General features: G+C 37.5%; 1 protein-coding gene and 1 non-coding gene across 2 annotated transcripts; both read right to left on the bottom strand.

The window, feature by feature from the left end:
• Positions 1-460: 460 nt before the first annotated feature.
• On the bottom strand, positions 461-533 carry TRNAR-CCU (transfer RNA arginine (anticodon CCU)). Its single transcript has one exon. It is a non-coding gene; the product is annotated as a tRNA-Arg (tRNA).
• Positions 534-4,300: 3,767 nt separating this feature from the next.
• Positions 4,301-26,572, bottom strand: Vps39 (vacuolar protein sorting 39). The gene is made up of 13 exons (XM_028181381.2): positions 26,199-26,572; positions 21,525-21,674; positions 20,828-20,955; positions 19,839-20,036; positions 18,660-18,849; positions 17,484-17,601; positions 16,892-17,018; positions 13,493-13,876; positions 11,651-11,873; positions 10,605-11,060; positions 8,644-8,873; positions 7,628-7,762; positions 4,301-7,123 (listed from the first exon to the last, which is right to left on the bottom strand). The coding sequence occupies exons 1-13, from the start codon at positions 26,266-26,268 to the stop codon at positions 6,968-6,970; spliced, it is 2,565 nt and encodes an 854-aa protein (XP_028037182.1). The 5' UTR covers positions 26,269-26,572; the 3' UTR covers positions 4,301-6,967.
• Between the last annotated feature and the right edge of the window lie 616 nt (positions 26,573-27,188).

Below are 27,188 nucleotides of genomic sequence, written 5' to 3' on the forward strand. Positions count from 1 at the left end.
TTCGAATAGGCTCCGAAACTACTGGACCGATTTGAAAAATTCTTTTTCCATTAGAAGCCGACATTGTCCCTGATGAACATAGGCTACTTTTTTTAATTTTTTTTTTAATTTTTTTTTTTTGGTTTCATGTGTCTTTTAATGTTTCCGAAGCGAAGCGAGGGCGGGTCGCTAGTACTAGATAAATTGGAGAGTGGTGGTAATTGATGAATGATCTGTATAATAAGCATTATTAATCCAATTTAAAAAAAGATCGATGACTATCTTTGATAGTGATAAACAGTACATGTCAACGAAAACGGGTAGGTAATAAACACATACGTGCACAGTATATGTGTACTTTATTAAAATGTGTATTTTATTCTACAGAGGCACACTTAGAAATCTATTATTTTGTTGACAACAAGTTTTTCTAATCAGTTAGTATGCCACGTCAGTTGTTTAACAAAAATGCTAACCGTTTTACCTCTGGTGGGACTCGAACCCACAATCCTCGGCTTAGGAGGCCGATGCCTTATCCATTGGGCCACAGAGGCGAGCGTCTGAGCGTCGGTAGTGGCGGCTCCCGTTCATCGCGATGTCGACGCCGATGTTGCGTCATAACTCACCATATATGATATTACATACACGCATATGTACCCAAATTAATATTTTTCATAATCACCGTCATTGATAAGCAAATTAAGGCCTTGTGACTCATACTGACGGAATCTGATTGAAAAAATGTAACTTCAATTAATTTTATTAACGTATACACGTATATAACGTCAACCAAAAAAAAAACATAATTTGAGCGCATTATAAAGTAGGTAGTTTATGTAAATTGAAATTTTTAGTAAAAACAAGATCTCAAGGTGTGGGGTTGGTTACTTTGTGGGATCACTGGACTCTTTTAAACATCATGTAGAACAACCAGACGGCGCGGCTCACCCCAAGGACGCCCAGCCGACGGAGCCTTCGAGGCGAATCGAAGGCTCTGAAACGTCGGCCGTCTCGGTACGGCAGCCCGTCGGGCCGCCCAGACGGTGCCGCTGGTGTCCCGGAATATCCCGCTGGACCAGAACCAGCCTGCCGGGTCGGGACGCGATACACCGTCGACCGGTCGCTCTATTCACTCCACGGCAGCGCGCTAGAGTGCTGGTAGCGCGCCGCGCGGCCTCACCCCCTCAGGTCGCCCCTTGACCCTCACCGGGGGGAGGCCGCTACCTACAGGGGCCGGGACGTACGGGCGTATTCCCGCCTCCGGCCCCCGGATTCTCGTCTTCCCGACTCTACCTTTTTTTTCCTACCTAAGCTGATGGTCGTGAGATACCATATCAGTTTAACCGGGTGAGTAGATGATCTCACAGGGCTCAAAACTGAACACTCTAGCTTTAAAAACTATCCTACGTACCTGTTTGAAGTCGTCATTACCGACATAACAAAAGCGATCAGACTATTATCGAGCGATCCGACTATGCCGGCGTTCGAATTCCGAAGACGCATAAGTACATATTAAAATACGTGTTCACGAACGACTTCAATGAATAAAGAATAACACCGTGTTTTTTTAATATCCTATATGGATGGGCGAGCTCACAGCCCACCTAGTGTTAAGAGGTTACCGGACCCCATAGACATCTACAGCGTAGTTGCGCCACCCACCTTGAGATATGAGTTCTAAGGTCTTAAGTATAGTTACAACGGCTGCCCCACCCTTCAAACCGAAATGCATAACTGCTTCACGGCAGAAATAGACAGGGTGGTGGTACTTACCCGTGCGCACCCACAAGAGGTCCTACCAACGGCAAAATAAAAAAATAATTAAAATTAAAAAATGTAACACTTACTTGTGCTAAGGTTGGTTGCGAGCTCACGCAGATACTTACTGACATCCTATTTCTAACGCGAAGCAATCACGAATTCCGATTCGAGGGAGACTGACCTCATGTCTCATAGTGAAAACCGGCATTCACTTTGTGATGTCCATGGGGCTGTTAATTCTTATCATCAAGTGCGGCATAAGCTCGTCCACCTAGCTAAAGCGATAAATTAATGAAAGCATTTAAGCTGGAACGTGATTACATCGCATCAGAAACAATCTCAACGACCACTGAGTTTCGCGCGCAATCATCTCAGCAGGTCACTGTTCCGATCCGGCGGTAGATTCTGCGAAGCACTGCTCATGATAGGGCTAGTGTTAGCAAATTTTCTCAGATTAAACCCATGCGCTCACGCAGCAGCTGGAATAGCCCATTAAGGTACCAGCTAATAGGTAGGAGAAAAAGTAATCTCTTTTTTTATGATTGAATGATTACTGGTGGCCCGAAGACCTTTCAAGTTTCACCAGGACAGGTGGGCGAGCAAAGGCTCAGCCAGGAGGGGTGGGATTTGCTTGCAGCTGCCCGAGCGCCTCCGAAGAAGACCTAACAACTCAAGAGCAACTGCTTCGCGAATGAATCTACTACCGGATCGGAATCGCGACCCACTAAGATCTGGCGAGAAACTCAGCGGGCTGATGCATGGATTTAAAAAGCAATCTGACCAGTGGTAACAAATACGGACTTGAAATGTCATTGTTTAATTTCCTTAAAATCAAAAGATAGAAATCTTTATTGTTGTGCACAATTTAACTATACAAATAAAATGTATTATAAATAGCGTCGCAGTTTTAACGGTTTCAACATCGCATCAAATAAACAACCGACTGATGTTGAACTTATGACGTTTTAAGTTCACACTCGAAAAGTTTGCTCGTTGTGTGTTTTTATGGAAACACTTTTCACACACAAGTTTTCTAACGTTTGCATGTAACATAGTCGTTAACTAACACATTTTCAACGAAATAAACTTTATTTAAAATACACGTTTAAAAGTCGGTGAATACTATACTATGATTAAATTATCTGACAAGAAAATAGCAAGGCGCTGATATCAGCTAGCAGTAATATTTAAATTCACCTTCGAACCTGTTTCCCTTAATGAGTAGGCCAGAAAACCAAAATATAAAATCTGCTAAAGAGGTAGACCGTATCAGCGCAACTCACCCGTTCCCTTCTTATAGCGGGCGCTTGGTTAAGAAATGAACTTGGCTTTGATATCCACCCAGCCAATACTTTTAGCATTTAAAGGATCAACGAGGGAAATTTTATAAAAAAAACTATATTCATTAATATAATATGTAATAATAATAATATATTCATTGTTTTACCGAAACCCATAGAAACCATAACCCGAATACCAACCCGAACCCTCTTGTCGTGGCCGCTGGAAACTACATACCCGATCCTGTAGACCGAATGGTAAACTGTCGACGTCGCCCAAAGCACGTCATCATGGATCCTCCTGATCCATTAACGGTGCTTTTAGACACTACAAGCACCGGTCACCGAACCCGAACGACCATCGAACCCGTAGCTTGCGACGAAGGGCTCGACGAGCGAATTAACCCACAGACTCAGCCAAATGACTTTCTCGCCGGATCTTCGCAGTGGGTCGCGTTTCCGATCCGGTGGTAGATTCTGCAAAGCACTGCTCTTGCTAGGGCCAGTGTTAGCAACTCTCCAGTTTGAGCCCCGTAAGCTCACCTACACACGCTAGGGTAAGCTGGCATAGCCTCTCAAGGCTATCAGCAGACGTAGGAAAAAAAAAAAATCTGTAGAGTGAATTGTACAAACCAACGGCTAGCTGCCATCGTCCTTTTGTGGAACCGTGGATACCGTAATTAAGTTGATAACGTTAATTTACGGACACTTGACTCATTTGTGTTGAAATTTAAAGATAAAATATTTAAAATGAAATATTTATAAATATTTTACTGGTGATAGGACGTTTTGTGAGTTCACACGGGTAGGTACCACTACCCTACCTATTTCTGCCGTGAAGCAGTAATGCGTTTCAGTTAGAAGGGTGGGGCAGTCATTGTACTGTAAAAACTTAGAACTCTCTCTGTCGATCTAAGTAACTAACTGACTAACCCGTCGGAAAAGTGGAGCTCGTTGGGGTTCAGTTGGTAGTAGGTTCTGCGAGGCGAGTTTTGCGCGCTGCTTCGCGTGCCTTCGTAGAGGCGTAGTCTCCTAAGATCAATTGGAAGAGGGCGAAAACTTCGATCCGCGACCTCTCCTACTAGGTCTTTAGAGGCGCTTGAGTCCGACATAGCTCCGATAAAAAACGATGCCACCCTTCTACCCGTTTCTACCGCGAATCAGTCACGCGGTTTTATTTAAAATAACAGCCTTTATACTAATGAGCTCGTTCGCCCGTCTGTACCAAAAAAATATTACTCAAGCGTATTCACAGGAATTATCAAAATAATACAAGCGAATAATCAAATTGAAAATACTTTTACTTCTTTTAAATAAAACTATAATTCTATTTATTTATAATACGTTTCAAATAAGAATATGCATGCACCTGCGCTATATTGTGACGTCATAGCTGTCAAATCGAAAAAAATAGGAAAAGTCAGTAAAAAAGGTGGGAATTTTTAAATATTAATTTATAATCCAAATCTTCGAGTTTGCCGATTCCACTCATCCCACTGCTTCAGTGATCATAATCATCGTCGCCCATCGATAGATTATAGGGCCCGACAGGATTGCAGCCTTGATTTTTAAATAGGTGTGTTTTTTCTTATATAATCTAAATTCATGTTTAATAAAATTTACCTCGACCAGTAGTCATCATATCAAGAAAATTATATAGGGTGTATAACTAGTCAGGTCATAAGTATTGTCACACAGTAAAAACTTTTCTTTTAGAATGCTGGCCACAAAAAAGTTTATTGAATTCGAATTTCGAATTGTTCATGAAAATAAAAATGTATACTTTTAGAATTTTACTCATTACAAAAATATGGAGTGGACGCTTAAAGAAGACCGTGTTGCAGTTATTGCGTTGCATCGTTGCGGTTACCCGCCAATTCAAATTTTTAACATACTGAAAAATTTTAATATAACCAAAAGATTCGTTTATCGTACCATCAAACGATACAATGAAGACTCTAGTGTAGATGACAGGTCAAGAAGTGGTCGCCCTCGGTCTGTTAGGACTCCAGCAGTGATAAAAGCTGTGAAGGCGCGAATTCAAAGAAATCCCAAACGTAAGCAGAAACTGTTGGCCCTTCAGATTGGGTTAAGCAGAACCACGGTGAAAAGGGTGTTAAATGAATACTTAGGGCTTCGGGCATATCGAAGAAAAACAGGACATCGTTTGAATGCTCGTCTAATGGACCTGAGACTGAAGAGATGCCGCGCTTTGTTGAAGCGGTACGCGGGAAAAAAATATCGGGAAATTCTTTTTTCGGATGAAAAAATTTTTACCGTAGAAGAGAGCTACAACAAACAAAATGATAAGGTGTACGCACACAGTAGTGAAGAAGCGAGCAACCGTATTCCGCGTGTCCAACGAGGTCATTTTCCATCCTCGCTCATGGTATGGTTGGGAGTTTCTTATTGGGGCTTAACAGAGGTACATTTTTGTGAGAAAGGTGTAAAAACGAATGCAGTTGTGTATCAAAATACAGTCCTGACGAACCTTGTGGAACCTGTTTCTCATACCATGTTCAATAACAGGCACTGGGTATTTCAACAAGATTCGACGCCAGCTCATAGAGCGAAGATCACACAAGACTGGCTGGCGGCGCGTGAAAGCGACTTCATCCGGCACGAAGACTGGCCTCCTCCAGTCCAGATTTGAATCCGTTAGATTACAAGATATGGCAACACTTGGAGGAAAAGGCGTGCTCAAAGCCTCATCCCAATTTGGAGTCACTCAAGACATCCTTGATTAAGGCAGCCGCCGATATTGACATGGACCTCGTTCGTGCTGCGATAGACGACTGGCCGCGCAGATTGAAGGCCTGTATTCAAAATCACGGAGGTCATTTTGAATAAACTTTAGTGTCATAAGAATCTATGTTTTGTTAAGTACATTTTGGTATATGAATGGTTACATAATGAATAAACTTGTTTCAATTATTTTACATTAAACATGTGACAGAATTTATGACCTGACTAGGTATATATATGGTTCATTAAAACAAGCATATTAATAGTCTTCATAATTAGGCAAAAAATTCACTAAAAAATAGAATTTTTTTTTTGTTGCTGTCCGTAATTTTTTATCGAACTTTGACAGATCAAGGTCATTGACGTGCACGTTCTTGTTTGAAACTCACTATATATGAGTGTACATAATGCGTTTATCGGATGCTAGAAAACTGAATAAAGTTTCTAAATCATAGCCATATTATACAAAAACTCATTCACAATATATTATTATTAAATAAAATTTATTATTGCATTCTCTTTATATATTATCACTAATGAAAATAAAGTCGATTTTCTCTTTTATCAAATTAGAGGCAGCAACTCTCGTTACAATTCGTTGCGTATATAAACATTTTTACACCAACGAGATACTATATCGACGTTGACAATATTACAAAACTGTTCTTAGTTCAATGATAGCTGTTTCATTATAAATATAACTTAAGTCGACTAACATTTTATTCTGAACATAATTGCTGTCACGAATTAGTTACAACTCGCGGCATAAATTAACAATCATATTATCACAGTAGACACATTTCAAGAAATAAATATTTTTGTAACAAATACATAATTATATTATATTGTTTGCTTTGAACATCATTTTAAATTTTGGTAGTGATTTCACGAATTGATGGAAATAATATTGTATTTTTCACCATCATATCGCTTGCCTCCGAAGCAAAGTTCGTCACCACCACCGGTAACCACAGCGATCATCCAATGCCATTTGCAGAGCTATTAGGCATTTGGCTCTGCAAATGAGTTTCCTTTCAAATTTATTTTCTATGCGGTAGACAGCAGTTTGACTAGCCACTAGTTCTCATGTAGGCTGAACGATCGCGAATTCCTTCGCAAAAAAAAAAGACAAAAAATAGTCTATCAATAAACGAAGAGCAGTTCTGAAATTAATTTCGTATTAATTAAACGCCGGTAACATTCTATTTATCGCTTCTACACGAATAATGAACAATGTCACCGTTTGGATAACGCACGAACGCGCTCTGATGACCGAAGCGCTTCTTGCAAACTTGACACACGTCATAGTCGTTTATAACAACACTCTTTGATTCGTGGTAATGCTTCAGCTCTTGGACCTAAAACATACAATTTGTTATTATTAGCACAGGGTTGAAGATCACCCAGCCGCCTGATACTTTTTTTTTTCAATGACCCGCACAGTTGCACCTTTCGCTGTTCATAGATAGACCTTGAAGAATGAGGCCGAAGTTTCAATTGTATTGGATAAAAGTTATTCTGCCTATCGAACCGGAACATTGCTTCGCGGCAGAAATGTTTCCTGCGGGATTGGATCACCGGCATGGTCGCATTGCTCGATATGAGTACATTAAGTGTATTATCATTAACGCCATAACAGCTTCGAACATTTACCAAAATACGGACACACCGCAAGTTGGAGCATTTCAATTATAATAACAATATAATAACAATAAAAACTGTAACCATTTGCAACCTGTATAATTATTTATGACTACAAGTATCATGTAGATAATTACGTCACGGGACGTCTCGCTGTGTAGACCACGGAAGCTACTATTTTGTATAGGTAAAGATGAAATAGGCATTAGCCATAGTCTTACCTGCATATGTTCCGCATACAACAGTCCTTTGAGTATTTGCATTCTCCGTTTCAACGTGAGTTGAGCCTCTAATGAGCTTTCCAGAAAGTGTTTCAATCGGCTAAGCGGCACCGAATCTGGTAATACTGCGAGTGCCTGAGAAACAACATTCAATACAGTAATACGACAACGATGCTATTCTTTATCAACATTATCTTCAACGAGGTGCAAAAAGGCTGAATGTATTTTGAGTTAACTACTATATTTAAGCTTCTATGTCTCATGTGGCTCACGCGGAAAGATGACCTAAGCTGATGCGATTACACGTAAATTTGTTTGAACATTTTTTTTATTGCTTAGGTGTCTGGACGGGCTCACGGGTCACCTGAAGTTAAGTAGTTACCGGAGCCCGTGGACATCTACAACGTAAATACGGCCGCCTACCTTGAGATATGAGTTCTAAGTTCTCAGTTTTTATAGTACAACGGCTGCCCCGCCCCGCCCTTCATTCCGAAACGTATTATGCTTCACGACAGAAATAAGCAGGGTAGTGGTACCTACCCGTGCGGACTCACAAGACATCCTTTCACCAGTAAAATATTTATAAATATTTAATTTTAGGCATAAACCCAAATGAGTCAAGTGTCCATAAATCAGCGTTATCAACTTAATTACGCGAAGCTCAGTCCGCAATGGATTTCTGTGTGTCCGTCTCATCTTTTAAGAATAGGTATTTGGGAAGGGTAATAAAAATCTATCCAGTGACTAATCATTTGAAATGTATTTTTTTTGGTTTACTAATCCATCATTCTAGTACTGCACGTAATGTAACACGATTAATAATCGACTGGCTTGCTTTCCATTGCGGTCACAAAAAGTATGAAGTCGATAAAACAACAATCTCATATAACAAATAAATATTCTTATATGCTTATACGTTAAGGTGTATTTTGGATTGGAGAATAGTTCCTTTAAATCCAATTTACATCGGCACTAATCAACCTGCAGCGACAGAGAAATAAAATATATGAAATTACTTTTAAGGGAGAGATCTTGTCAGCGTGTTTTTCCAATATATCCAGAGCCGTTTCTAGATCGGGCACTGACGTTTTCGGGTGTCTTGGTACGTTGGCGAGCGGTCCGCTAAGGGCGGCAATCTGATCGGGATTCATCAATATCTTCATGAGGATAACGTAAACGTCTTGACTCTTGTCCTTGAGATTTTCACTCACGTTTTCACAGTATCGCATCGCTCTTTCCACGTCCCCTGAAAACATACAGACTTAAGTGTTGACACAATATTTTAACGTCGTCGTCATATATTGAAGTCGTCGTGGCCTAAAGGATAAGACGTCTGGTGCATTCGTATGTAGCGATGCACCGGTGTTCGAATCCCGCTGGCAAGTACTAATTTTTTTAATTAAATACGTACTTAACAAATGTTCACGATTGACTTCCACGGTGAAGGAATAAAATCGTGTATTAAAAATCAAACACGCAAAATTATAATTTGCGTAATTACTGGTGGTAGGACCTCTTGTGAGTCCGCGCGGGTAGGTACCACCACCCTGCCTATTTCTGCGGTAAAGCAATAATGCGTTTCGGTTTGAAGGGCGGGGCAGCCGTTGTAAGTATACTGAGACCTTAGAACTCACATCTCAAGGTAGTTGACGGCATTTACGTTGTAGATGTCCATGGGCTCCGGTAACCACTTAACACCAGGTGAGCCGTGAGCTCGTTCACTCACCTAAGCAATAAAAAAAACAATAAGCTATTTTAAAGTATGTTACGCAAGGCACAACGTGAGGGGACTACGTGACTAACAACCACTTCGTATTCTCAATTCGTATATAAGACACAGCACTCTTGGGTCTCACACCGATCAAGACACACCATGTCAAATTAATTTAGAGTAACATTTAAATTGTAATTTTTTCGAATTAAATTTAGTTTGTAAACTTGTTCTTTTTCTGCAACCTTTTTTTTTCGTACTGTATGTTTTATATATTTTTTTTATTATTGTCGTCTCTTTTGTCGGTACCGATGAAAGTATTAAATTTAAGATTTAAATTCGTTATCGAGATTTGTTAATTAATTAAGGGTTTATTAACACTAAACATACCATAACGGGTCAAATGACCCATTTTGAACTTTTGCATTGAAAATGCACGTATCATCTTATTGCTTTTAGGCATTTGACTTTATGACTTTTTCTTACCAATTAATCTACAGTTATTATACTATTTCTTTTTGTTTTGTTTTGTTTAATTAGAGTATCACGTGTCGTATACTACTATATCTACCCGCTATGGTAGAATAAGGGAACCAGTAAGTGTTAGTATGATTAGTGTTAAAATGCAAGAGGTGCGAGAGGATTAGTATAATTATTACTAGCGACCCGCCCTCGCTTCGCTTCGGAAACTGTAATTTACTATCGATTTCTTCACTATTTAATGGATGTTATTATACATATAAACCTTCCTCTTCAATCACTCTAATCTATTAAAAAAAACCGCATCAAAATCCGTTGCGTAGTTTTAAAGATTTAAGCATACATAGGGATATAGGGACAGAGAAAGCAACTTTGTTTTATACTATGTAGTGATTTATCATTATATTAGCAACTAGCCGTACTCGCCCGCTTCGCTGGACATTTAAAATTAACATTATTATTTATTGTCATTATTATTAGAGAGTCCAACACTCCTATAAATATTAGCCTATCCATTAAGTATATGTATTTTCTACATGGATACCAATTTTCAAGTCAATCGGATTCATGGTTCAGTAGTTATAATGGAACATCCGTAAAAACGCTGCAGATTTATATATTAGTATAGATAGTATAGATTTAAGCGGTAGTTTCAAATCATGTAAGAACATCTTATCATATTTGTATGCTAAAAAAATCAAATTTGCTCATTGAGAGATTTTCAATTGTATGCATATACACAGCCTTAAAAGTTAGATTATTATTTACATATTTATTACTACGTACCCAATATCAGCACATATATTGCGAGCGCCATTTCGTGTCGTCCCAGCTTCCCCAGCACCACGGCGCGCTCCTCAAACAATCCATCGGTAGGGAAATGAAGCAACACTCTCTCGGGCGTGTAGTGAGTCGATTTTTCTAGAAAAGCCAACAGCTTCGACTTCGTATGCAGCAATTCTTCTTCGGTAATATTCGCTTTCTTATTAATTATTTTCTCCCTGTACATGTTTATTAGGGCGTCGTGGAACAATGGATTCGTATCGTTCCACGTGTGTATTATGTGTTCCAGGTAAGGTATCACAAGCGATTCGTGTTCTCTCAGTAAGAAATCGAGTACTTTCGGACGGGGTAAATTTTCGACTTCGATTTTATCTTCCGTGAATATCTTCAGGCCCTCCTCGGGGTTCTCTTTCAGAATCCAATCGGAAAAGTTGAATATTAAATTTATATGCTCGGCACCTGTAACGATTTTTTTAGTTTTAGTTTTTATAATTTTGATATCTTATATATAAAATTCTCGTGTCACAATGTTAGTTGCCATACTCCTCTGAAACGGTTTTACCGATTTTTATGAAATTGTATATGCATGTTCAGTAGGTCTGAGAATCGGCTACTATCTATTTTTCATACCCCTAAGTGATAAGGGTTGTCCACCCCTAACATTTATTTTTTTATTTTTTGGACATTTTTTTTGTAATAATGATGCATTATGTGGTTGAATGAGGTTTTGTTATTTTTATATTTCCTCGTCGTTCATAGCGCTACATGCTTCTTTCACTCATTGACCACATCCTTACACACAATAAGTTAGTTTTTTTTTCTACACTAGAAATTCCCTAGAAATCTTATATATGGCAAAACAACGTTTGCCAGGTCAGATAGTAATTTATATTATTTGATATAATTTGGTAGGCAGCGGCTTGGCTCTGCCTCTGGCATTGCTGAAGTCCATGGGCGACGGTAACCACTCACCATCAGGTGCTCGTTTGCCTACACAGGCAATAAAAAAAAACATTAGAGCAATAAATTCAATCACGTTAATGACGCACCTAACTGTTGCAAGTAGTTCTTAGTGCCCCGATATCCCTCGAGGCTGGAGTCGGGCTGTTTGGCTTGTTCCCGCAGCAGCTGTAGCGCCTTCGTGTGCTGCCCTTTAGTTTGGTACAGTATTATCAGTTCGCTGTGCTTGCCGTGTTGCAGTAATGTCTTCTCGGCCTCCTCTAAACGACAATTGTTCAAACGTAACAGGGGCGCGACAAATGCGTCGTTTGTCTAAAATCACAAATCACCTTGTTATTCTAGCAGGCCGTGTGAATAAGGTTCGCAGATTTAGACCTTACAGCCTTGCCATTACACGCGTATCGGAATAAGTTAATCAATATAATATGTTTTACTAGCGACCCGCCCTCGCTTCGCTTCGGAAACTGTAATTAATTATTGATTTCTCCACTATTTAATGGAAGTTATTTTTTTTTTATTGCTTATATGAGTGGACGAGCTCACAGCCCACCTGGTGTTAAGTGGTTACTGGAGCCCATATACATCTACAACGTAAATGCGCCACCCACCTTGAGATATAAGTTCTAAGGTCTCAATTATAGTTACAACGGCTGCCCCACCCATCAAACCGAAACGCATTACTGCTTCACGGCAGAAACGGGCAGGGTGGTGGTACCTACCCGTGCGGACTCACAAGAGGTCCTACCACCAGTAAAAATACATATAAACCTTCCTCTTCAATCACTCTATCTATTAAAAAAAACGCATCAAAATCCGTTGCGTAGTTTTAAAGATTTAAGCATACATAGGGATATAGGGACAGAGAAAGCAACTTTGTTTTATACTATGTAGTGATTTATCATTATATTAGCAACTAGCCGTACTCGCCCGCTTCGCTGGACATTTAAAATTAACATTATTATTTATTGTCATTATTATTAGAGTGTCCAACACTCCTATAAATATTAGCCTATCTATTAAGTATATGTATTTTCTACATGGATACCAATTTTCAAGTCAATCGGATGCATGGTTCAGTAGTTATAACGGAACATCCGTAAAAACCGCTGTAGATTTATAATATATTAGTATAGATTTAAACGGAAGTTTCAAATCGTGTAAGAACATTATATCATATTTGTATGCTAAAAAAAATCAAATTTACTCATTGAGCGATTTTCAATTGTATGCATATACACACCCTTAAAAGTTAGTTTATTATTTACATATTTACTATTCAATTTTTATTATCTGCTGACTCTTGTTAATGGCTGAGCGGCGATGCGTACCGATTGGAGATTGTGTATGAAGTTATTACAAAGCGATTTTGACTTCCACCACGTGTGTCAAGGTGGACCTCACGTGTCAATCAATATTGCGGTAGGCAGCGGTTTGGCTTTGCCCCTTACATTACTAACATCCTCGAGCTACGGTAACCACTCACCATCATGTCCGCTATATGCTCGATGCCTTAAAGAGCAATAAAAAAGCGACATTGTATCGTCTATGGATTCAACCGCTATGCATTAGTTCAAGTCCTCAAAATTATAATTTGCGTAATTACTGGCGGTAGCACGTCTTGTTAGTCCGCACGAGTAGGTACCACTGCCCTGCCGTGAAGCAGTAACGCGTTTTGTTTTGAAGGGCGGAGCAGCCGTTGCGAGTATACTGAGACCTTAGAATCTATATCTGAAGATGGGTGGCGCATTTACGTTGTAGATGTCTCCTATGGGCTCCAATAACCACTTAACACCAGGTGGGCTGTGAGCTCGTCCACCCATCTAAGCAATAAAAAAAAAACATGTCATCATCTTTCCGCTCACTTCAGTAATACCTTGTTATGGTTTTAATGAATACGGTTACGATAAACAAAACTTGTACAGGTTAGTTACCATTAAATAGCATTTCAGAAGCGTTGTATCAATCAACTCCATCTGCTGAGCGACGTTTCTTTGGCTGGTTCCTTCTTGCGGAGGAGACCCGTTAGGTTCGGGACTGCCCTTGCCGATCTTTCTTCGCAGTTCAACTAAATACGGTATAAGTGCGTTCAGAGCGTTCTCTAAATCTTTCCCTTTCAGCTTTCCACTTTTCTCACCGTCTGTACGGCCGTCTAGTTCAGGAAACAATTTGATGACATCGGCCGGATCGGTGTTTAGTTTGGCGAATTCCTGCATCGCTTGCGTGTAACATTTGTTGTCGAAGTCTTCTAGTGCATTCAGCACTTGTATGGAATGTATTTTTTGTTTTTTCTCCTCGGGCGAGCATTGTGACAGCGTCTGTAAAATACTCACAGTTACAATTGTGGGTCGATTTTTTCTTTATTTTATTACAAATTTTTTTTTCTTATAAATTACTGAGCTGTCGGCTCAACTACCGCCTGATGCAGTTACCGGATCTCGCAGACATGGGCAAGCGAGAATGTCACTACAAACTTGGAGCATAAGGTTGAAGTTTCAGTGTTATTCTTTAAAAACCTTGATGATAAACGGGGTAACCTACATAATATTTCCAGCGTCATGCTGTTTACATTCACAGCAATTTCTAACACGACCGAATGTAACTTTTTTTCCCCTACCTAAGCTGATAGCTTTGAAAGGCCATTTCAGCGTAACCCTAACAAGGTCAGCTGACGTCGTTGCTAACACCAACCCTAGCAAGAGCAGTGCTTCGCAGAATCCCACACCGGATCGGAAACGCGACCCACTGAGAAGATCCGGCGAGAAACTCAGTGGGCTGTGTCTGTGGGTTAATTTACTCGCCGAGCCCTTCGTCGCAAGCGGCGGGTTCGACGAGAACGATAACCGGTGCTTGAGGTACCTAAAAGTACCGTTACTGGATCGGGAGGATCCGAATTGACGTGTCCGAATGTAACAAAACACGATGTTAACTTAGAATACCTAAGTATTCGAGTCAGAGTGAATATTATAAAATCTGACAGAACGTTGATTCCTTGAAGGCCTAGTGTAATTCGTTCTACATGTTTTTGAAACACGAATGTTGCATTTGACATTGATGCTCACAAATACTCACGCTTAACAGTAAAGCAATGGTTCCTCTACGGTTTTTTACTGTGAAAGGCATCGTCGTGAAACCTGAACAAGTTCATAAGGAAGCCACAATTATACTCACATTCAAAATCGAAATAATTTTCTTTTGTCTCTTATTATATTTGACTTTGCTTTTTAACATTTCGAAATTAACGGATGGACACTTAAAAAACTAAGTACTATTCGATTTATTTTATAAATTTGTATCTATATAAGTCACGCACTGCCATGTAAACTATTTTTCTGATCACGTAAAAGTTAAAAGTGTCGCTTATCAGTTTTAAACAGTTCTAGATTGTACGTTATAAACATTCACATTTTCCTTATAACGTTATTGAAAGTTGGATAGTTGGACCGATCAGTAACTAATGACGTGATTTGTTTTAAACGAAAAACAAGGACTTGGGTAACGCGTATAATTGAGTACACTGTAATTTTTTTTTTATTGCCTTTGTAGGCAGACGAGCAAACGCCCCACCTGATGGTGAGTGGTTACCGTCGCCCATGGACTTCAGCAATGCCAGGGGCAGAGCCAAGCCGCTGCCTACCGTTAAAAATAATAATACCACAGCAACTATTGTCAACGCCGAACTAAATGTTAAGCTGACTTTTAATCTTTAGGTAGAATAAATTTTAGCGTCGAACAATTTTAATAATGTCGATATACATATGTATTTGTTTAATACCGGTATTACATATACTTTGCCAGATTTTATTGTTCATAAAGGATTTTTCATAAGATAATGTCGCCTGAGTTCATCATAATTATGTATATATGGATTAAGCCTTCCTCAATATTCGCTAGGAATAAGAGGCAACGAATAACTTTTGTACAGTCATCACTTTACAAATAAGCGGGGCTAATGTCGAAATTAACTTTTTTAACCATAGTTTATATTTAATCTTTTTTAATATTTACATTCCCATAAATAAATAAAAAATTAGGCTATAAGTAAAATCACGACAGAGAGCGAATTAAATTGAATTGAATCCTGATGAGACAGTCAACTGTGAAAGAAACGCCAGTAACTTCGAAAACACATTAAAACGAGTTACATTAAATAAATTATTCTTTGCGCGGATGACATTTTATTTTTAAGACATCACCAATAGACATTGAAATTGGGGAACAAGATAGAAGTGACACCAAGGAAGAAAAAGCGAACATACTACCGATATAATTTTCAATAACGGCAAGTTCAAAACACCTTATTATCCTAAATTACAGAACTAAATGTTGCATGCTAAAATAGAAATACGTCAGCAGAGTAAGATATTTCCTAGTATCCGGTTGTTGCGATCAAGAGCTAATGAATCAATATTTCCGGCACGTAATATTTTACAATAGCAGACATCTTGTTTTTCTAAATAAATAAACACCCTAAGGATAAAGAAAAAAAAACAAACAGAAGCAGTTAAAACTTAAGATAACGAAGAATTGCTTAACCAGTTGCCTATTTCAAAGCCAGTTCCGCGAGAAGTTTGGTGATCTTAACAGATAAGAGTATAGTATAATCACTATTATTGAAAAAAAAATAGGGCACGACACGAGCAACACGAATACCGTACACAACTCTCCCACACGAGTAGTGTAACTTTCACAGAACTTAAATGTAATTTAGGCTTCCTCACAAAAACGTCAGGTTCGATTCGACTCACGGATTGATTTAAAATCAAAGTTATTTAAACAAAATAATTTATTTATAGGATAATGTTGTTTTTCCGCCAAACGAACGAGGATAAATACGAGGACGTCTCATTTAATTGTATTGACATAAAATGTTTCTAAATTACATATATTAATCTCGAAGAAATAGTTTTAAGCAGTAGGCAGCGGCTTGGCTCTGCCCCTGACATTGATGAAGTCCATGGGCAACGGTAACCACTCACCACCAGGTGGGCCGTATGCTCGTCTGCCTACAAAAGCAAAAAAAAACCTACAAAAATTAACAATTACTAGAAATTAAAAGGTCGTGTGTCGTGTGTTTACTCTTCTATTACACAACTTATTGTTACAACTAAAACACTATGGGTAAAAGATTTGGATAACATTTAGATGGGACCACATGAAAGGCATCAGTTTTCAAATAAAAATAAGATTCTTTAAAATCGCTTTACCTAGAAAAACGTTCTAAAGTAACATATAAAAAAAAAAACAATTGGATTGGAGACCTCGACTTTTTTAAGTCGGTTAAAAATATAAATTTTTCTATAAATAATGAAAAGTTAAAGGTTAGTACTTACAGTTAACTCTATAGCTATTTGGAACTGTTTGTCTTTCAGTAACTGTTGCCTTTGTTTCGTTATGTCGACTAAGCTGAGACACCACACCTGCCCGACGGAAGCCACGAATATTAAGCCTCGTTTGCATCTGAAAAATACGGAATGTATCCAGCTAACTAACGAACACAGAAATTATGTTAGTTCACTGATGTGGTTCACGGCGTATTTTATTTATAAATATACTAGCTATACCCGTCCGCTTCGCTGGGCATTTAAAATAAACATTATTATTTCTCACCCCCACAAAGATTCTCATCATTAACGCCTCCGCAATTGGTGTAGGGAATCCAACACTCCTATAAATATCAACCTATCATCCATCCGTAAAAACTACTGTAGATTTATATATTAGTATAGACTAGCGGGTCCGACAGACGTTGTCCTGCATACACAAAATGAATGGAATGAATGATTGCATACAAAAAAATCATTCAAATCGGTCCAGCCGTATACGAGTTCAATGACAAACACCAGCCGTATACGAGGAGTTCAGTGACATAAACACATACAGAAGAATGATATATATAAAGATATAAATATATTTACATTTTACCTGTACATCAGTCTTGCTTTATTCAATTCGGACAATGATTGTATATAAAACGCTGGCTCCACAGTCTGCACAACAACTTGATCTTGCAATAGACCCAGTACAAACGGCTGATCCCACACTAAAAGTGATTGTATTTTATTAAGTCGTAAAAAGCAATCAGATTCACCAGAGAATGGATAGCAGTGTTCTCTGAATACCGTAGCAGCATACTGCGGTCAACAGCCTTTATCGGTATTGACGTTTTATAAGCCCACATTAGGGTACCGTCTAACTTGTCTCTAATATGTCGCAATAGTACTTTCCAGTTGGTAGGGTGGGACAACGGTTGGGCGTTATGAGAGACACTTAGACCTATATACATATGTCTAAGACTTGCGGAATTCACGCTGTAATGTTTGGCAATATAACCAGTTAATACGGACTAAATCGTGAGCTCATGTACAATGCAATGACTTGAGCTCTTTTCAAACGCCGAACAGATTCTTATTAACGTACATGGACAGATAAATCCAGTACCTGCTGTTACTTTTTTCCTACCTATTCTAGTAACCTCAAGGGGTTATTCTAGATTCACCGAATTAGTAGGTGATTTCACGGGGCTCAAACCTGACGACGTTGCTAACACTAACCCTAGCAAGAGCAGTGTTTTGCAGAATCTACTACTGGTTCGGAAACGCGACCCACTGAGAAGATCCGGCGAGAAACTCAGTGGACTGTGTCTGTGGGTTAATTTACTCGCCGAGCCCTTCGCCGCAGGCAACAGGTTCGACGAGAGGAATAATCGGTACTTGATGTACATGAAAACACCGTTAGCAGATCGGGGGATCAAAAATTACGTGTTTTGGGCGATGTCGACTGTTTACCATTCAGTCCGCAGCATCGGGAAAGACGATGTTCATAAGTCACAGCAATAACGTAGATTCCAATTGGATGGGTCCCACAAACACAAAATACCTAAGTTAGGTGCAAATCTCAGTTGTATTGAAGTAAGGACTCATAAAGTCTCGGCAGAAATGGGCAATATTTTCAATAAGTACATCGGTGGGCAGCTCCGATTATTAGTCAGAGATTTAATGCTAAAGTCGGAGGAAAGGTTATGTTTAGAGCTTTGAGACAAGCGTATGCTTAGTTGATGAGATACAGATATCAAATAGAACAATAAACCGACAAACTTACCCACAGCAAGAGGCGCCTCCTTCCATTTAATAGTTTTCTTTATATCGACATTTTTATTAGACTCCTCTATAAGAACTGAAGTTTGGTCACGTCCTACTAGGAAAGATGTCTCTGTGTACTTAGAAATAGTTGGCTCTAATGATTTAGAACTACTTGTGGGAAATAGTTCTTTTGGTTTTCCATCTGACACCTGGAAAATGTAACAAAATGGTATGCGGTATGTAACTATGTAAATCGACTATATCTTTTTGCTTATGAGTGAGCGAGCTTCTGCATATTTCGTATCAAAAAGCAGCTATCATCATGTCGAGGCGCGAGCTCGCTTGAACTGAGGTGTGAAATTCAATGGCCATTTTCACAGATTACCTCGTAACATAATGCCTACATTCTCTAATTTTATATTATTTAATGACATAATTATTTAACTGTTAATTTATATATTTTTTAATTTTTGGTTTTATACATATATTTCTAAATCTTTGATTTTACTTTGATCCGATCGCTAAGATTTCCTAAAAATGTCGTCGAAATCGGTCCAGCTGTTTCGGAGCCTATAGGGAACAAACTATTTTTAGATACAACATATCGACTTTTATAGATATGGCCAGTGATTATTAGACAATACGATTATTCTGAGTTGTCATATTTTTTATCTAATTACTTGAGGATGACACCTCTGTCTTACCAATCACTCAATAATTAATGTAAAAAACCTTTTTAGATCATTGAACATTATATAAACAACAAGCATAACATTGAGAATAAATCTTAGCTTCAAAGCTAAGATTCTTCTCTTTATATTTGTACTTCATATTCAAGATCAACTTCTAATAAAGTACTATTGGCACTAAGGTGTACTTGGGCCAAAAAAAGACAGCGGAAAAGCCAACTGGATATTAAGTAATCACGGGAGCTACCAATGTGAATACCAGCATCGTCCTCATTTAGATTTAGAATAGACACAAACACAAACATGGCAGCCGTTGTAACTATACTTTTGAGACCTTAGAACTTATATCTCAAGGTGTGTGGCGCATATACGTCGTAGATGTCTATGGCCTCCAGTAACCACTTAACACCAGGTGGGCGGTGAGCTCGTCCACACATCTAAGCAATAAAAAAAAGCTATATTTAACAAATCATTCATTGGTTCATGCTTTTCACTGTATGTTTGCTTACATCATATAGGGTGTACTCCGCTTTAAATCCCACACATAGATACTGCAGACCCCAGGCCATTACTTTAGGTACATCTGGTATATTTAGGTCTAGCATGTGTTTAAATTCACCCTTACTCCCGCAGTACACTTGAAGTTTCCTCCTTACTGCAACGCAAAGGCGAACATCAGATGACGCTGCACCATTACTAGATGAAACCTGAAAATTGAATAGTAATATTATGAATTTTAATGGGTGTTCTACCAAGCAGTAACAATGGATTGATACTAGAATGTCACATTTTATAATCTTACAATTTTAATGCTAGTGAATGTGCAGCGGTAATGAAATGGATTATTTTAAATATAAAATATGTCAATTCAATTTTAATATAATATCATTTTTTATCAACTTAACCTTTTAAGGTTTTAAAATAAAAGAAATTTAAATACTTTCACTAAATTGTGAACATAACTGGAGCCCATTTTTATAATATGATAGAAAAGGATTGTTGGGAAGTTATAAGAAGAAGAGAAACTCTCCAACAAATATTTTCTATTTTGTCTTGAACATAAAGAAGCAATAAATGAAATATGGATTATGTGACATGAAGATTAGATATAGTAGAATAACCGTACATGCCATGAGTTCCATCTCATCCCTCTACGGAACTATTATCCCTAAGTTATTACTACATTACTTAAGTATTCCCACGATTCCCTCAAATTTGAGGGAATGCCATGGTTATTGCCATGTCCACTTAAAAGGATATATTATAATTTGAAAAAAATTCAGACTGAGATTGTTTCTACAGGTGGACAACAGTATTCATGCTGCAGTGTACACAATAGTAGCCACTTAACACCTAGCAGTTGGTTTATAATCTCTTCTACTACACTGATAAAAATCCAGTCTTCAATCTGATATGGCAGCATAGGTGACAACAAGCCTCTTGATGTCAGTAACAGAAATGAATTAATCCGAAAGCTAGATATTTCAATGAATCTAACCTTACAATCCAAAGCAAAAAGTGAAGCACCCTTTGTCTGTTCAAAAGTTTTTATTAATGGAAAATTAACACCATTAATGTTGTATGTAGCTAGTGTAGAATCTGTCAGACATAATAATAGATTTTCATCTGAAATGCAAAAATATTACTGTATAAGTAACAGCTCTGAACATTTTATTGCAGTATAGGAGAAAGCACCGATACCACAACAATCAGATACAAAAAATTTCTTATAGAAAAGATCGTAGTATGAATTAAATCAATAGAATCTTTGTTCACAGAACCATTATGACACATAATTATATAATTTATTTTTTTTGCTGTCACGAGTGAGTGATCACCATCACTTACAGACAAAAAATACGCATTCAAATGATGAGTGAATAGAATTGGATTACCCAATCAATACCTAACCTTTAAATTTAAAGTTAGGGTAGAAGACAGAAAGCATTTGGAAAGGAGAAAGATTATTGATCATTGGGTACTGCTATTGCAATTGAGTTAAGAGATTACAATAGCAGTTGCCAGAAAAGACCAGGATTATATTATACTCATATACCCAGAGTGTATAAACTATTGTAAGATCCTTTAACTTGAGTATGTAAAGCACAACCTATTCTCTAATACCAAATTTACTTACTAGCACCATCTAATAAAATTATTTAAACATAAGTTGACTAAAACAATAGTATAAATACCTGGTATAACTTCAATTTGCTGAATAGGTTTTTTGCTAAAATTCTTCCTGTATCTTAACAAATGTACCTGATACTTTTGCTCTTCATTATTTGTTGATAAAGAGTACATCAATAAATGGCCTTGCCTCGTACCTAATAATAGGTTATTCTCTGTAAAATGACAATATGAATGTTAGCTGATTTTGTGGATAGTAACGGTTATTTCTAACATGATGTGATTTTATACATCTTATCTATAATAAAATACAACAGAAATCACATGTTTCTTTAATTAAATTGAAACTTTACAACTTTATTATTAATTTAACTTTTTACAGTTACTTTATTACTTTAAGGTTGGTAAATTGTGGTATTTTAAAAGATGCCAATATCAATCCTACCTATATAATTTTCTATAGATAATAAACCTCCATGTATTCTTTTTTGTGTTATCTCCCTATCCTCCAAGACCTACAGCAAATGCCATTGTGATATATTTGTAAAATATGACATTTGTACAATAAACAAATTAAAGATCTCACTTTAAGCCTCTAATACTACAATACATAGTAGGGCATTACATAGTGTTCAACAAATAAACATTGTTTGATAGAGTTAAATTTGCAGGCATAGGTTCAGTTTGATTCAAATATTAATTGAATCTTATTTCTGTAAAAAAATATCTAGATAATAATAAAATCGGTGATATCTTTGTCACAGATTTAAGTTAATGTCTTTAAAAATTAAGGCTCACAATATTACTACACACTCTGTTACATCGCCTGTTGCAGAAATGATTTTAAAATAGGTTTACGGTTCAGTTTCATGATTTCTATTTTATATTTATTAAAGTTTTGAAAATTTTAGTTTTTGACGTAAAAGAACTAATTGTTATTTGTTGAAATTTGAATTTTGCATTTGTTAATTTTTTATACAAAGGCGTCGGCTTATTGCAAGAACTCATTAACTGCAAAAAATCACTAAATGCGTTTTTATCTGAAATGGGCTCATTTTTGCATATTCTACAAAATCCAAAAACACACTAATTTCTAGCTGGCCAATTTTAGCCGTTACGTCTTTGGTAGAAAATTGATAATTGCAACTTTGGAAGTCAGGCATTTACAAAGATTCACTAAGCAGCACTAGTTATTTTTATTAAATGGATAATTATTTGAAAACAGCATACATTACATTACAGAACTCATTTTCAGCATCTAATTAATTTTATCAAAACAGTGTAGTATAATATAGCTTAAAATTGCATTTCGATAAAATTCATTATTTACATTTAGTTAGTTTCTGTAATGAATCATTTCATCACAAATGCACAATAAGTAATCTTAATGATTTTTATCGATATTAATATAATATAAATCATAATATTAAGATTTCCATAAAATCATTTATTCTTTTTCCTTATTTTTTCCATTTTGTTGATGGCATGATTTTAATAAGTTAACATCGATTAAAAGAACATAGTAAATTCTTGCAGGCTATGTGGTTCCTCGATTGTAGTTTAGTGAGTTATATAGGGTTTGGTGAAATGCGACAAAACAGCTTGTCTAGGAAACACGGGGCATAAGACGAAACCGACGAACACGGGTGAGGGTGGGTTTGCGCGGGACGAAAGAGTACTGCCTCGCTCGCTCAGTTTGCGGCGAGATACATTGATTACCACGCCTGTTATAGAAGTTAATGATTTCTGACAAAATGCAACGAAATAAATGTTTCAAACAAGGACGAGGAAGCAAGATGTTGGAGAAGTGGAAGTTTTGAACAACTTTCGCACAACCTAGCAAGCAAACACCTGACCTACAATAGCATCATTCTTTCCACGGGTGTAGAAGATGTTAAATGATACACTGGAGAACGGGCAACATCGTTATCTGAGAATCATACCAGTGGACTACGATTGCCAACTTGTATTTACTGATAGGATGGTTGGTATGGCGTATGGCAAGCCCGTACGAGTTGGTACCACCATCGAAGCGAAGCAGTATACGGAACAATTTAGATTTAGATTTCGGGTCTCAAGATGGGTGGTGGCTTTCACGTTGGATCTCTATGAGCTGCAGTAATCACTGTAACACCAGACAGGCTTTTTTATATTTTTTTAGGATTGAAGGATTACTGGTGGCCCGGAGGCCTTTCCAGATTCACCAGGACATGTGGGCTAGCAAAGGCTCAGCCAAGAGGGGTGGGATTTGCTAACAGCTGTCCGTGCGCCTCCGAAGAAGACCTAACAACTCAAGAACAGCTGCTTCGTGAATGAATCTACTACCGGATCGGAATCGCAACCCACTGAGAAGACCCGGCGAGAAACTCAGCGAGCTGATGCAAGAACGTAATCAGTTTCTGTTATTCTTAATGCTATACTTAGTTCAAGTTACCCACCTTGAGGTGGTTGAACGTAAGTATTTAGAATTGGGCCACACACATAATATGGAGGTCGATAATATGCATAGTTCTATCGAGAATCAAATGTGTCTTATGCCAATTTTTTCTATGATAGACCTCTGTAATGTTTTAAGATTGGCTAGATCGAACAGAAAGCTAAAAAAGAAAAAAAACAGCAAAGACGCCGTATGAACCTATAGTAATGAGCCACTCTGATATCTTGAGCCTAAAAGAGTTGAGAAACAAATTAATGTTTAATAAGTCAATTGACACTGTAGGACTACAGTGTTTGAAGGTTAAATGCTTCAAGCTTGGAAAAACCGACTTAAAATTGTTCAATACAGGTATGACTACGTTTCCAATTTTAAAGACCTAGCCTGCAGAGCTACACCATTGGTATAATAATATACCTGATAAAGAATTATCTTCCTGAAGAAAAAACCTCTGATACAGATTTTTTTAACCTAGATATTTTTTTATTTGTTTTATGTTTTTGTATGGTGTTTAAGCTCAATTCCTAATTTTCATAAAAAAATACATGATTGAATGAATACATGAGTGATTGACTAACAGGGAGAAGAAAATTATTTTTAGTTTATTATTTAAGTCGTCGTGGCCTAAAAGATAAGACGTCCGGTGCATTCGTATCTAGCGATGCACCGGGGTTCGAATCCCGCAGGCGGGTACCAATTTTTCTGATGAAATACGTACTTAACAAAATATGTTCACGATCTACTTCCACGGTGAAGGAATAATATCGTATAATAAACTCGCATAATTATAATTTGCGTAATTACTGGTGGTAGGACTTCTTGTGAGTCCGTACGGGTGGGTACCACAACCCCGCCTATTTCTGCCGCGAAGCAGAAATGCGTTTCGGCTTCAAGGGTTTTTTTTTATTGCCCTTGTAGGCAGACGTGCATACGGTCCACCTGATGGTGAGTGTTTTCCGTCGCCCATGGACTTCAGCAATGAGGCAGAGCCAAGCCGCTGCCTACCGTTTAATACTCTCCACAAGCCTCGTTTGAAGAAGGACATGTCATAGCGCTCGGAAAACACCGTGGAGGGGAGCTCATTCCATAGCCGGATGGTACGTGGCAAAAAAGATCTCTGGAAACGCACTGCAGATGACCGTAGTGGCTCCAGATAATATGGATGAACTCTACTCCGGTGGCGGGCGGTGCGATGGTAAAAACGAGATGCCGGTATCATCTCGAACAATTCCTCAGAGCACTCCCCATGGAACATACGGTACAAAATACAGAGGGAACCGAAGTCCTCCGCAGACCCAGAGGTTCCAAACGATACGTGAGGATGGGATTATCAACAATCCAAATGGCCCTCCTCTATATAGGTGGGGCAGCGTTGTGACCATACTGATACCTTAGAACTTATATCTCAAGGTGGGTGGCGCATTTACATTGTAGATGTCAATGGGCTCCAGTAACCACTTAATACCAGGTGAGCTGTGAACTCGTACACCCATCTAAGCAATAAAATAAAAATAAAATTATGAGTTTTGAGACTACAATAATTACTTTTGAGACTGCGAAGTTGTCGTGAGTACTTGGCAATATTAGCTATTGCAAGTTCTTACGTCAACTGTTATGAAAAAAATGTTTTTGATTATTATGTTAATATTCGTTTTTGTTTATTTCAATAAGATTTGATAAGTATTTTGTTGGTTTATTTTAATTTAAGAAATAATTAATTCACATATAAAACCGACTTACAGTAGCAAGAAGTCATTAACTTTTAGTTTTAGTTTATAAATAATATATAATGTTATATGATTACCGACTCTCACTTGTTTTAATTAATATACATATTAAGCAATCCAAAACATTCAGTTTTTCTCACTGTAGTTATGTATGAAGGATAATATGGGCTAATCAACATAATCACTAACTAATTCCAACTAAAATGCCGTTTTCCCAAAATAATGAATATGTCACTTAATGACTTCTTGCAATAAGCCGACGAAGGAGTCAGTTTTTTTTATCGTGCTTATAGGAATATAAATAAAGAAGAATTGTGAATTAAAGAGGACAGAATATAATTTATGAATATATAAGTAAAACTGCAATATTTTTTTTAATAATATTAAGTATTATGTTTATTTATTTGCTTACAGAAAACAAGGTACTTTGAAGTCTGACATTTTTTTCAAGGTTTCATCTCCATCTAAGTGTTAGATAAGTGCAAACCATATTATTTGAAAATAATAAATCTGAGATGAAGCCGTTCAAGTTTTATTAAATAATATGTTATAGTGTTTATAATGTATATAAATCTTACCGAATGCAGCTATTGCTTCGATCTGCACGGTGGCATTAAGCAGATGTGAAACTTCATACGCTTCGTGCATTTTACACAATTTTGTAATTATAACAACAAAACAATTTCGTTTAGATGAAAACCTTACACGAATCTGAATCCTCCCATTTCGTAGGAAACTATGACTTTGTGTTCATCAAGATCCTTTTTTTTTCGAATACCCATAATAAAATTGCCAAAAGTGAATTTGGTGCATCTACAAGCGGAGGGTATATTATGGTATATTAAATTAAGCTTTTGTAAATACCGAGTAGAAACAAAAAAGAAATATTTATTTGAATCATAGATTATACACTTAATATATTTGAGATTTGAATGATGACAAGCAATGTATGAACTTTATGTAGGTTTACAATTATGACAATTACATGTGTGTGACATTCTAGTAAATCTGACAATATAGCTATTTTTTCATCTAAGCAGGCAATGGGAAGTAGCCTGGATAGACATTAAATTAAAAATGAGAGATTAAGCCGTAAAAGTAGTTTTAATTATGTTTACGATCCTCAAAAACCGGAGGAAATAATATGTCTTTGGTAACAAATTTTGTACCAAAAGCTATAAAAAAAATAATCATACAATGAGGAGTACATTTATTTCATGTACCCAGTAACGCCTAGTTATTCTCTTTTCTTGAGTCGTTTAAATATCATATATGTACCCAAAATTAGCATCAAATCTTCTTCAGTCTTCATCTGAATCGTTATTTATTAAACGCATAGTACTTATCCATACACTTCCACTGCTGTTAGCTAACTGATTTCAGAAATTGCTAGTATGTCGTGGCACTCGTGGCGTCGCGTGCTGGTAATGTGCACGGTGCATATCGGGTGTCGTGTCGACATGTTGGCAACAAAATGGCGACAAAATGGCAACTTTTCGCATAGTATTCCTAGAACCATTTTAGTAACAGGCCCGAGGCCGTAGCATACCATTATAAATAAGCAATTC

The sequence above is a fragment of the Bombyx mandarina genome, chromosome 18 (genome assembly GCF_030267445.1).
Source record: "Bombyx mandarina strain Sakado chromosome 18, ASM3026744v2".
Lineage (NCBI taxonomy): Eukaryota > Metazoa > Arthropoda > Insecta > Lepidoptera > Bombycidae > Bombyx > Bombyx mandarina.

What these genes read in the sequence shown, in the direction of transcription:
- Vps39 (XM_028181381.2), bottom strand. Translation starts at nt 26,268, where the DNA reads ATGCACGAAGCGTATGAAGTTTCACATCTGCTTAATGCCACCGTGCAG. An exon ending in GGAGGCGCCTCTTGCTGTGG is followed by an intron (nt 17,602 to 18,659) that starts GTAAGTTTGTCG and finishes AATCACTTTTAG; the next exon opens with TGTGGGATCAGCCGTTTGTA. An exon ending in AAATAGCTATAGAGTTAACT is followed by an intron (nt 13,877 to 16,891) that starts GTAAGTACTAAC and finishes AGTATTTTACAG; the next exon opens with ACGCTGTCACAATGCTCGCC.